The sequence below is a fragment of the Malaya genurostris genome, chromosome 2, assembly GCF_030247185.1.
Source record: "Malaya genurostris strain Urasoe2022 chromosome 2, Malgen_1.1, whole genome shotgun sequence".
Classification (NCBI taxonomy): Eukaryota; Metazoa; Arthropoda; class Insecta; order Diptera; family Culicidae; genus Malaya; species Malaya genurostris.
In genome coordinates, this window is record NC_080571.1 from 64,883,511 (window position 1) to 64,895,614 (window position 12,104).

At 36.0% G+C, this 12,104-nt stretch overlaps 1 protein-coding gene across 4 annotated transcripts in view; it reads left to right on the forward strand.

Moving 5' to 3' along the window:
- Positions 1–11,431, forward strand: part of LOC131432833 (transcription intermediary factor 1-alpha-like) — a 146,503-nt gene extending 135,072 nt beyond the window's left edge. For all 4 annotated transcript variants that reach the window (XM_058599370.1, XM_058599372.1, XM_058599373.1 and 1 more), the window contains exon 12: positions 9,655–11,431. In XM_058599370.1, the coding sequence (XP_058455353.1) occupies positions 9,655–9,807 (153 nt within the window). In that variant the 3' untranslated portion in view covers positions 9,808–11,431. The remainder of the gene's footprint in view (positions 1–9,654) is intronic.
- Positions 11,432–12,104: the final 673 nt, after the last annotated feature.

Genomic DNA, 12,104 nt, shown 5'->3' on the forward strand with positions numbered 1-12,104 from the left:
TTAATTTGGTTTTGATGTATCAACCGAATAAAAATTTAGTTCGACCTCAAAGCAAAGTCTTGGCATTACATTCCTGTGGTGGAATTGGGCCTTTCTGTTTCAACAGACTTCGCAGCCGATTCTTTTTTTTTTTTTTATATTTTATTAAACCTACTGGCCTCTTGTTACCATAGTTTGGCCAAGTTAAACTTATATACTTCTATGTTTCTTATAGATCTATTTTCGCGTCTTCAAAAAAAGTCACAATTGCCGACATTAGTCTAGGATCCATCCTCTTTAGAATAAGTTCCAAATCAGGTATCGCGCCTATATCGACGATCGTTCTCCAAAAAACTCTCCTGTTGTCTTCGTACAGTCTACAATGAAACAGTAAGTGATCTAAGTCGATTCTTAGTGTACAGAATCATTGCATGGCCAGTATCGGTTCGACCTCACTAATCCTGAAAAACAGCTTTTGGTAAGGTGAGAAAATGAATCAACCAAGGCAGCTATGAGTTCTGTTGTTCTGCCACCCAGAAAACCAGGGAAAACCGGGAATTTGGTTTCACCGGTAAAAAGTCGGAAATTCTAGTGCAAAACCTGCAAAAATATTGCTAGCAAAATATGAGTTACGATTTTCAGCATCATTTTTTATATTCAACATATGAACAGTTCGAGGCAATACCCAATTTTGCCTTTGAGCGTGTTAAACAAACAATTGCCCCACTTTAAGGGTTTAACGGCAGTTTTAAATCAATCAGGAAGTATCACGGCTTTCTTAATTTTTATCAATAACAGCACAATGAAAAGTCATAATGAATGATCAAAATAATTTGGTTCTGTTGCATTTTTGTTAAGTTTTAGAATAAGTATTCAATACACTTGCAAAATTTGATGGCAAAGTCTCAAGGTAACATCGGGAAAATTTTTTTAATAAAATTAAAAACTCTTAGGAGTTTATAAGTTTGCTAATGATTGGCCTTATTTCAGAATAATTTGTCTCAGTAATGTCAGTTCGAGACAATCACCCTCATTCTTGTTTACGTCCGTATCCGCTATACGACGAACGGGTACTTTCGAACGAATACGAATAAGCCATTCTTGTTTTCACTCGAATGAATTCGAACGCGACTCGTTTGTCACAAAATATTCAAATATCAGTAAACTTCTTCAAAAAAATGCTAAGCATTGATGAAATCAGTCCAATTCTTGTGATTAACCATATGCGAAACGCTAGAATGTATGCCATTTTAGCTTCAAACGATACGTGTATTCGAACATCATTCGTACGAACGAAAAGTCGCATTCTCGTTTACGGACGAATAGACTAAATGCCGTGGTTTCGATTCGTCAGTTTAATGTTGCGAATCAACCGTTCGAACACATTGAAAAATGTTTAACCGATTTCTAACAAAATTATTTTCGAATTTAAAGGTGATTTGTAATCAAATCATAAATTTGTGTTTTGCATAAAACATTTAGAAAGCATAGCAGTATAGTAAAATGCTGTTTTTTGGCGTGCCTTTGAATATATGCGAGGTTCAAAGTTTTTACGCATCAATTTTAAATCTATGAAGTACTTTATGGAAAATACGCCATGGGTAAACATGCTTTATTTTATATTAAATGCATGATTTTACCAATGTAATAAATAAGTAGGCTATCGAAAACATGACAAAATTGCAAGAAAAATGCAACATATTTTTCGCAGATACTACTGATCGGACTGCTGTTTTAAATGTTTTTTTAACTTTGCATGAAGTTTAATTTGAAAATTTCATTTACCGACATGAATGAAATTGGTCCTGAGTGCGATATTTATTTCTTATGTAGCATTCGTCACTTCCTTGATGCTTGGAATCTTCCTTAAAAAACTACCTGCGCTACCGATCCTTCTTTTGCATAGGAATCGCGTACGTACACGTTCGAGTGAAAACAAGAATGGCTTGTTCGCATTCGTTCGAAAGAATGTGTTCGTCGAATAGTCAATACGGCCGTAAGCGAGCATGATGATACAAAATCAGCGAAAAAACAAGTCAAATAACACATGATAGCAAAGATTTTTATTTACAACTCAAATCTGTACCAGAACTGATAATTTAAAGTTGAATGGGCGTTGTTTTTATGCATGTACGATGTTTAAAAGTGTGATTGATTCGAACGTAAACGGGAATACGAATTTGATATACTTTCGAACGTATCGCATACGGCCGTAAACAAGAATGAGGGTAAATACTTGTGTTATGCTCATATTTGTGTATGATATTGATTTCAACGGGATTCACAAAAATTTGAAAAGTTTTCGACAAACTTTATTTACCGTTTGTAGGGCGTATTTGATTTTCTTTCTTTGAGAGTTGAAACTGGTTTTTGAGGACCAGTATAGAACCTTTAGGTTTAGAATATAGTTTGATTTGTTCAGTGAATCTACATTTGACTTTCTTTCAACGATCCTCAAATATGAATTCCATGGTTGAATCGCAAGAATATTGATATTGATGTCGACGAACGAGCAGTTGAAGATTTTCGATGTTAGTAGAATTGAAATTGGTTAAAGCTTTCGGAACTGATAGACTCGTAACTTTGGTACTTCAATCATGTAATGATTTAAATAATGTATTGCTGTATCGATATCAGCCGATTTTCTCGAAAAAAATCTCAGGGTTCATATTGCTTTCGATATGAGATTTGTATCCTTTCCGATTAGTTCTATTGAGTAGGCTAAGGTGGTATAATAGGGGACGGGTGTAGCGTAATGGGTAAGTCGATGCCTTTCACGCAGCCCATCTGGGTTCGATTCCCAACCCCGCACATAGGGTCAGAAAGTTTTTCTGACCCGAAGAGGCGAATGACCTTAAGGTTAAAACCTCTATAATCGAAACAAAGGTGGTATAATATGGAACTAATTGAATTAATCATTGCTTATCATTTGAAATCCTGTTATTGATAGATGATCAGAATCCAAGTCAGTTCGCTTCAAATGTTACATTAATCTGCTAGAATCAGATCAATTGTTGAAGGATTTCTCATAGAAGATGAACTAGTTGGGCTATTTAGAAATAAAACTGGCTAGAACCAGCGAAGAAGAAAAACTGCCTACTCAACGATAGATGCAACGATTTAGAATTCTATTAGGAAAAAAAAGCTCGATATCTTGTGCGTTTTTGCAAATTCCATTCTATTTATTTGCACTTCAAAACATTGAAATTGTAAACCTGTTTCCTTTTAAAAATTGGATGACGTGACGGATGCACGCATCATTTATTGACTAATAGATACAGTTTTGCTGAATTATGGACATAAGTACATTTGATATCAGCTGATAGCTGATCAATGCAAACCTGAGGATCCAGTCTCCAGTTGGTGGTCGGCAGTGACTGGTGGGTTTAATCTTACATGAAGATTTCCCAGGTGACGTGGAGAGCGAAAAAGTTAGTAACAGCAAAATGATATTGTTAGTTCCGATACATATGGTGGACAGATAGAGGATCGAGGGAATAATTGAATTAATGTTTTCCATCACAATCATAGCATGAACATTTTTTTGAGAGTTTTGATCTTAAAACAGTAATGTTTGCAAGCGAATTACCACAATTTAAACAGGGATGAAATTGTTGATGGTTTTCCAGAGCGTCAGGTGTCCATTTAAAGAATTTTTATATATGCACTAGTGATAATGAATATTTCCTATAACTATAACTATAACTCCTATAACTAGCAGGCCTATTGAAATGTTCTTTTTTTGACATGGGATATCTGTTTAAAGCTTGAATTTAAGGAATATTTAAAATCTGCTAAACCGAGGCAATTTTCGCCTCTTCCAACCGAGAGGTTTTATCTCGTAAACCGGGAGATTGAAATTGGCAATCGATTTGCCACCATGCACGTCGTATCACATCCTCAAACGCAAACAAGCTTGCGATAAAATTCCTCACAATCCATTGAAGGATACCAAAAAAGAAGCTATATTATTGCAGGAAAAACAATTTGCTTTTCCCTGAAAAATTTCTAAAAAAATAAAAAATTAAAAATACACACAGGCAAAAAATAATGCGAATTTCATGATAGTATCGCATGGTTTTTAGTCGCAAGAATCTCGCATGGGAATCATGAAATCGATCAATTCATAAAAACCTTTGTGACATTTAAACGAAAATTTTTCGAAAATTATTTAAAACTCTCTTTTAAAACATAAGATGTAATATTTAAATAATAAAGGGTCAAAAAGGCTAAAACAGAGATTTTTTTTTCATTATATTTTGTGGAATTGTGTTTTCAATCATTAAAATATATCTAATGACTTCCACTACATATTTTATCTGAGTGTAAGTACTTTTAAGCATATAATCAGATCTCAGAATTATCATGGACTTAGAAAATCTGGGAATATTAATTTCAGACTCTGTCCTTCCCATATTGGGCAAGGAACGAGAAAAGTATTATACTTCAATTTTGATTCATTATATTATACCATACCAATAAAGAAAAATGATGAAAAGAACATGGAACGAAGTTGTGTGGTGGGTGGGGTAGGAAAATAGATCAAATAAAAAAAACGTGATTAATCCACCTAGCAGTGAGATGATACCTTTTTTTATCAATCCGCATGTGTTTTTTTGCATGGATATTCTTCGGTGTTTTAGTTTTCACGACATTATTTTAATTATCGTCGTTTTAAACGGTAATTTGAGATTTTAATGACTCATTAGCCTGTAATTTCGAAACTGCAAATCGTATCGAATTTCAATCTTAACGTGTGACAATCATTGAACATTCCATGAGATGTCGAAGTAAGTTCCACTTTAGAGTTTTTCGTCATTATTTATGGTACTTCCAGAGCCGGTATTCAGGAACTAGCATAACCCAAAATGATTCGAATGGCCATAAATTAATACGCCAAACAATTTACATCTTCTATATCGGTATGAATTTTAAAAACTCATCATCTGTAATTCCAGAAACGGATAAAATTCACCAATTTTGTATGGGACCTTAAGTCCTTTAATTTGAATTTTTGTTTTTGAAGTTCAATTTGGCCTTTTTGAAAAAATGATTAAACTTTGAGAAACGATTCGAAACTGGATCCAGAGTTCTAAGATCGGTGTAGCCGAAATCATATAAATTCACCTGAGGAGTGTGTAGACATCTTTGAGAAATTGTAGTGCGAATGAAAATTTGGGGGTACATTCCGAATCCAAAAAAGAATACCGCTTAAACTGAAATAAATTTATTTGGTAATTGACTATCCAAACAATCCAATTGCAAACCCGATAAACCTGATTAATTTATGTGAAATGGACATTTTTATACTAATCACCCTGTATCTCCTAAACCAGAAATCGGATCTGACTTTCAGCCATCTACGAGAAAAATGAATTGCATTATTTTAATTTCGTTTCACTTGTCATCCTGTGGTTCCGAAATCAGAAGTCGGATCCAAATTTGGAAGTATACTAGTTTTCATATGAATCTGAGTTTGTAGGAAACGGTTTAGCCATCTCCGAAAAAATTGAGTGAAATTATTTGTCACACACGCATTTGCTGATCTCGACGAACTGAGTCGTATGGTATATGGAAGTTATGTTCTTCCAGCTTTTATTGCTGTAAGTAGTTTAAATCAATATAATTATGGAATTACTTTAAACTCGAAAATCCTGATATCATCTGGTTTATAAATGCCATATTCGAACGATTATGTTGCCAAAAACGAACCGTGCTAAAATCGGTCCAAGGCAAATTGTCATGAAAAAGGATGCTGTACACAGTCTTTTTGGTACTTAGAAACAATTGAATGTAACAGAATAAAAAATCGTGTTTTCCGTTGCTCCCAAGCATTGTTTTGTCATACAGCGCTCAAAACTCCTACTGCTGGAATAGGGGGAAAAGTCGTTTACACAAAAATTTTTGATATCTCCGTTAAAAATGGACGGATTTTAACAATCTATGGCTTGTTGAATAGGTATTATCGTGCGGAATCTAAGTCTGAAAACATATTCTGTTTTCAAGGTCAATTGTGACAGATACTGTCAAAAAACTGAAAATTTTGACATAAAACTTCGAATAACTCAAAAAGTAAACATCCGATCTCAAAACCATTCAATAGCGTTTTGGGTGACGGGGAGACCTTTCATTTGCGACTAGTTTGATCAAAATCGGTCCAGCCATCTCTGAGATCTCGACCTCTTAGTTGACAACACACATACAGACACACACACATACACACACACACATACACATACACACACACACACACAGACATTTGCTCAGTTCGTCGAGCTGAATCGATTGGTATATGTCATTCGGCCCTCCGGGCCTCGGAAAAATTTTCGAAAGTTTGAGCGAATTCTATACCTATTTTTTATATATATAAAAAAAGGTAAAAATCAATCAAAATATCAGAGCTTTTCTTCAACTTTACTAATGATTGCCTAGTTTCATCATAATTTCAAAAATGTCATCTTGGGACAATACTTGTGTTTTGTCCAAAATTGTGTGAGGTATTGATTTTAACAGAACTCACAAAATTGAAAAATAGATGGAAGAATAAACTTTTTTTCATTCGATAGAATTATTCATATATTTAATAAAGCTCACTGCCGTAGCTCTAAGATGCCGAGGGCAAAGATAAACTAGTTGGGCTATTTGAAAATAAAACTGGTTAGAAACCAGCGAAGAGTTCGTTATGAAAAACTCGAACTTTCTGATCATTTTTCTGGTTATGTTACGAGACATGCTAAGCATTTAGAACCCAATTAAGGAAAAAAAAGATCGATATATTATGAGTTTTTGAAAATTTCATTTGATTCATTGGCTCATCAACTCAAGCAAGCAACTACCAATCTCTTATCCTTCACGACGTTAGTGACGAATGCTGCGTTTTACAAACTGACGTTATCTACACAGACCTTTCCACTGTTTTTGACAAAATTAGCCACGTCATTACAGTCGCTAGTTTGGATAGATTGGGATTTGGTTTTAACATGCTGCGTTGGTTTCGTTCATACCTCAATAAGCGTCGATTTGCAATCAAGATAAATGACTATATTCAAAGAGTTTATCGCTCCATCTGCGATTCCTCAAGGCAAGGGTTTCGACCTCCGATCTTCGTCCTGTACTTCAACGATGTGAATCTTTCTTTGTAATGTCCTCGCTCATTTTTCGCTTATGATCTCAAGCTATTCCAAATAGTTCGAAGCAACGAGGATGCCGTTTTTCTTAAACACCAACTTGAATTTGGTACTGCCTTGATCTTTATATTGCTCACTTATTCGTACAACGCAGATTCAATCGGGGCTAATTTGATAAGTGTTTTGCAAATAGCATCAACTTTACGTCTGCTAAGCGGTTCAATTTGAACTGCTCTGCACTAAAGAGTCTAAGACAAACTAAGGTTAGCCCTCAAATGAACAAAAACAATTTGGTCGTCGAAATGAATGACGTCATACATGAAAAACAGATTTGTGCTTGACAAATATAGCAAAAAAGATTGCGTGAATTTTGTTTTTTTTTCGCATGGAAATCTATGGCTAGCATCACAAAACATTCAAATGCGCGTGATATTGATCGTAACTGAACAAAATTAATAGCTACTAATATTCATGAAATATGTTATACATATTCTTTTTTGCAATTTACAGACAACTATCTCGATTGTATGTAAACCTCTATTAAAAATTGAAATAACCATTAGAAAGTTAAGTTCAAACTAAAAGAAATTTCATTTATTTGTCTACTCTCTTCGTAGCTGTTCCAGTTGGTATATTCGGGATTGCGATATGAAACAACATCAAATTTAACAATAAAAATGATCAAAACAGATATACTTATGATCAATGACGACCCAATTTACCAACTCATGCCAAATGCTGTTGGAGCAGGCAATTATTATGGACAATTGCCTGTATTGATTTTGTATTGCTTACAAACTTTATCATTTTAGAACCTCAGGCATTTACTTTTGCATCACTACGATACAACCCTTTTGAAGTCATCGCTTGATGAAGGTTGGTTATGCGGCAAATATGTCGACCAATAGACCAATTTTCTGTCGATGGCGTTCATAATCAGTCTAACTTTGACAGCACGAATATTTCGAGTTGTTAGCTCAGATTTACACATAGAAAGCACTATTTGCCAGTATGCATGCTCGAGGCATTTCACGTGTATTAGTCATACCATTCTTGTTGAAGGTAATAAAGATTGGATCCAATATCTTTTCGGCCAAAAAGTTTTGTTTTTAGAAATATGCTTATTAAACTAAAGCTAAAGAAAACTCTTCATACTGAAAAAGTACGAATTGATTAACAGTTGTACGTTTATGCTGGAGATTGATCTGTTTTACTCTAACCATCTAAAGAATGTACAATCTAAATAATGTAGGACACCAAATACATTCGCCCTTATTCTGAATAACGGCGTATTGGTTTTTCGATCGAATATGGTTCGGTCGAATCCTAGCAAAGCCAAAGCAAAGCCTTGGTATTACATTCCTGTAGTGGAATTTGACCTTCTGTTTCAACAGACTTCGCAGCCGATTCAGAGTGTACAGAACCATTGGATTGGTTGGTGCTACGATCCTACTGATACTACGAATCCTTCCAGGTCGGGGCTCGAACATACGACAACTGGTTTGTAAAACCAGTGCCCTATGCATTGAACCGCCAACCCGGGCCGAATCGGTCGAATCTTAGCTACCTTTGATTTTGCTAGCGCTATGAGGAATACGAATAAAATACGATAAAAAAAACGATACGTCGTTATTCAGAATAAGGGTGATTAGCTTAGATTAGATTTTTTGAATTGTTTCAATCATCACCAAATTCCATGAGTTACGAGGAATCAAAAAGTCTACTGAACCATAGCTTTGCTTAGCACAATCAGGGCAAAACCCAAGATATTCTGTACACATTTGAAAGCAATAAAAACCCCTTTTTTCTTAGACGCTGAAAAAACGACGAACTTAGTGACTTCAAATCATAGAGAAACCAGGTTTCATACTTTTGAATTTTTCCTAACGTATACATTCGTTCGAAAATGGTTTGGAGGGTAACACCTAATACTAAAAATTTAATTTAGTGTCTTCAAAGATTTCGAGTTCGTCAACATCTCTGTCTTTGAAGCGACGGAACGTTGTTTTATTTACAACAACGTCTTCATACCATTTTTGAAGCTTTCGATGTACTTAAGCTCCCGTTTTCTTCGAATAGAAAGAGGAAATTAACATTTCCCATTAATGAAAATTGTTTAGCATAAAATTAGACATTTTCAGATATGGAAAGGGTTAATGTAAAATGTGAAATCATTGAAGCGTCGAGGTGGCAAAAGGTTTATGACGTTTTAGATATGCCAAAATCGATCGGTTCTTACTGCTAGAGCCATTTATCGACAAGTTGTGCTCGTAATATCGAGTGCGGTTTTCATTCAATATTCATTCGGCTTCAATTGTTTCATTTCTTGAGACTTGATCTCCTCTACATCTCCAAGATAGCTCAACAATAGAGCAGATCCACAGGTTCAACCAACCTGATAGCTACTCTTCTCGCTATTCTACCCAAGTCTGTTGAAATACAAGTTCTACGAGTTCCAACACTGAATGTGGTACTCAAACCTTAAAATTAGGGCCTATGAATTGTTGGATACATTCAACTAACTGTCATTTTTTTTCCTTGTTCGCAGGAGGATAGCATCATCTTCAAGAGCGCTCAAAAATTGGAAAAGTTCTTCGAACAGCAACTGTCCAAGTGGCTGCCAAAGTATTTGGAGAACGAAACTTTGGACGACTACCTCCAAAACCCCGCCAAACGGATCAAGAGCATCCAGGAGGATTAACAATCAATTCCCGGCGGTACAGGAGTATCAAACCTGCCGCAGCAACATGAACAAGAACAACAACAACAACAACATCAGCAGCAGCAGCAGTTTTTTCATCAAGACGATCTGTCCCAGCCGAAACAGCCCTCCACTTCATCCAGTAGCGGTGAATCACCAATCGAACCAAAAGAAGAAAGCATCACTTCTGGGACAATCGGTACTGCAGACTCCGGTGGACCTGAGGACGGACGAGAGCAGCAGCAGCAAGACGGGAGGCCTCGTTCAAGGAAGACAGAAGCGGGTACGCAAAATACGAATGGAAGTGGACTGGACGACGCTGCTGCTGCCACCGTCACCGAAGCGACGAAAGAAGCGCAAAGCAGTAGTTAAACACAAGAACCGTCCGACTACTACTGGCGGGGTGGTTCCAGAATCAAAACCGAAAAAACGGCCGAAAAAGCCAAACCTCGAGGACGACAAAACGGAATTATTGTAATTTAGATAAGGACAGCGAGTACGTGGACGTGAAATTCGGACGGGAGTCTGTGCATGGATTCGAACAGTTTACAAAATTGTTTTTTGAAAACAAGTACTGTACATAATAATATTAGGCTTTGCAAGTATATTCACAGCATTGTGTGGAGAGAAAATGCTAGCGATATGATCGACAGCGGTCGGAACCTCTAGCGAACAAATCAAAGATTATGATGATTGAATTTGAGTTGTTTTGCTGTTATCTAAATTTTGAGTGAAACAAAATTCAACTTTCAGAGTAAGGCTAAAACATGAAGTTGATTCCTTCGGTAAAGTTACAAAAAAACAAAACGTTAGATCACCGATTCCTTTGTTGTGTCATGTCAACCTAATACAAAAATACTGATTTTTTATTCATGGCTCGGACAATTTTTGACTGTTGACAAAATCTTGCTATATTGATTAATTCTAATTCTCAAATCAGATTATTTATTGTATCACCTACACAGATAAGTCTCATTTTATGTATACGTCAGAAAAATTTGATTGATAGTACTATATAATATCAATTCCACGGTAAAGTCTAGTGCAAATCAGAAAATTTAGAGCACTAATAGCTAGCTGTAAGTATAAGCAAGAGAAAACGAAACAGATACGCAGTGCATACACTACTATTAGTGGATAGGAGAAGAATCAAACAAAGCAAATCGCAAATTATCACCGATTGGCAAAGTATTCACAGGAATATTTTGATTTTGTAGTAAGTACTCCAGACGTTAGCCTTTAGCGTAACGGCGTATCGAATAAACAACAGCCGAGTTTTCTCTTTTTCTCTACGAAATGTAAAAAAAAACCAAAACAGCAAACCTAAACCCTGTTCTCAGTACTCGTTAATTCCCTGTTTTAGAGATTAATAGCTCTCTCTCTAGCAGATGTTAGTAGTGGCAATCACCAAGAGCTTTCTCAGAAATACCGAACACGTTTGCCAACAGCAAGCAGGCATTTCGCCACCGCTGCCGCTCGTGTATTGGTTTGAATAACGTGAAGGCTTCCCATGACAGCAAAAAGCACTACTGAGCAACTACTTCAAACATCAAAATTTATGGAACCACATCGATCAATAACAAAAAAAAAACATTAAAATGAACTCAAATTGTAAGTAAACTGATGTCGCTGTTGCTCCCTATGAAGGATCCGAAATTCCCCGTCATCCAGCCAGTGTCTGCCCGTTTGGCGCCAAGCAGGAAGCAATTGCTTGACTCAACAGTCAATTCCCTGACAGGTTCTCGAGCAGGGGCGCGCGTGTACTTTCATCCCTGTTTTTGTTTTGATTGCTTTTGTCCTGCCCGGAAAATAGTGTCGTTGCCCTAGTTTCTGCTCTCTCTCCCCCTTCAGCGACTTGTTTGTTTGGGTGCGCAATTTGTCGTAAAGGACCGCGGCGCCAAAGGGGGAAATAAAGCAATCCTATAAATACATCGACGAATTATTCACTGATATATCTAGATGATAATGATGCAAATAAAATGATGGTTCTACTTCGCTTGAAATTTATGACAAAAGGATGGTTAACGACGATTGTCGTGGCCATGAAGGGGACAAATACATTTCGTATATTTTGGAAGCATTTGATTGCTTTTCTGCGTGTTCGAAGCGTTGTCCCTGACCTAGTTTCTTCTTTGAAATTGCGTATGTTTAGAAGATTCACCGATTAGATCGACACGGTTTGTGAATTTATTTGATTAAATTGTGGATGATTCATATAAATTTTGAGGAAAAATTGTTCAACGGATTACATCTAATTATTTGTTTTTTTACACGAGAAATATTCAAATTTTTAAACT